At 35.9% G+C, this 1,138-nt stretch overlaps 1 protein-coding gene across 1 annotated transcript; it reads right to left on the reverse strand.

Annotated features, from left to right (window-relative positions):
* Positions 1-498: 498 nt before the first annotated feature.
* On the reverse strand, positions 499-1,138 carry LOAG_15875 (hypothetical protein; the record flags this gene model as incomplete). The annotated part of the gene is made up of 3 exons (XM_003151362.1): positions 499-609; positions 725-874; positions 1,007-1,138. Coding segments are annotated over 3 exons (393 nt in total), but the record flags the coding sequence as incomplete, so codon positions are not given.

Below are 1,138 nucleotides of genomic sequence, written 5' to 3' on the forward strand. Positions count from 1 at the left end.
TCCAACTAAACATAGCTTGAAAACTAAAACTATCAACTCCTCGAAATTTTTACAATTTTCCTACTCACACTTATAAGCATTCCCTCTGCAACAAAACCTCTACGCCAGCTTCTATTTAATATTCGAAAATATATGACTACAAGTAAACTGCTTACCAATTTGAGAAGTATGTACTGTTTTCACGTGGTCATATAATTCCTCTGGATTATCGTATTGGAAGTCACAGGTCTGCCATTTGCACATATATACTCGAATCTGTCCAGGCTTAAACTTAATTGTTTATGCACGTCTACCAAAACAAAAGATTTTGCACCTCCAACAACACAGCCCTTTTTCCACCAGTATCAAAGATTGTAAAGTTTTGAAAGAAACTCAGCTTCTTCTGCTCGAAGGCTAATGCGGTACAGCTAAAAATATAAGAAACAAGAAAAAAAAGTACCAGATTTGGAAAGACAATCGAAATGAAATAAACTTAATTTTGATATGATTGGAACTCACCAAAATTCGCATATTAGGAGGCTCACGTGCCTCTTGTTTCGCCCGTTCATTTGCAATATATTCTGCTCTAATTTCATACTGCTTTTTCTGTTCTTCTGACAGTTTCTTCCACTATAAAAAAAAGAAATTATAAACGGCACTGAAATCACATAAAACATGAACATTTAGACCTCCATCATGTGATTTAGAAGTCAGTTTACTATCGGTAATGTAAGCATATTATTACCTCAATGCCTACAATTTTGCTAACTTCACCAAAACCAGCTTCTGGATTTTCCTGCATCACCTTTTTCCGAACTTCAGCCGAAAATAAGATATAACCACTTTTGGATCGTGCATTAAGCTTTGGCTGTGCCGCTAACCACGTCACCAATTCCTGAAGCAAAATCATAAAATTTTTCTGAAAAAATACGCACACGCCATAGCTGGTCTATTTATTACCGAGAAGAATTTCAATTGCTAGACCCATAGGAAATATTCAATTTGCGATAAATTCATATTTAAATACCTTTCCAGGAGTAGCAGTAGTTGCAGTCGTATGTTCTGTGCCATCATTTGATTCCGAAGCTGTTTCATCCAAATCATCTAATGGTTCCATTGGCACTGATGAATTTGAAGCATGCATTAGTAGAGGTGACAT

This window comes from Loa loa (assembly GCF_000183805.2).
Source record: "Loa loa unplaced genomic scaffold supercont3.3021, whole genome shotgun sequence".
Taxonomy (NCBI): Eukaryota; Metazoa; Nematoda; class Chromadorea; order Rhabditida; family Onchocercidae; genus Loa; species Loa loa.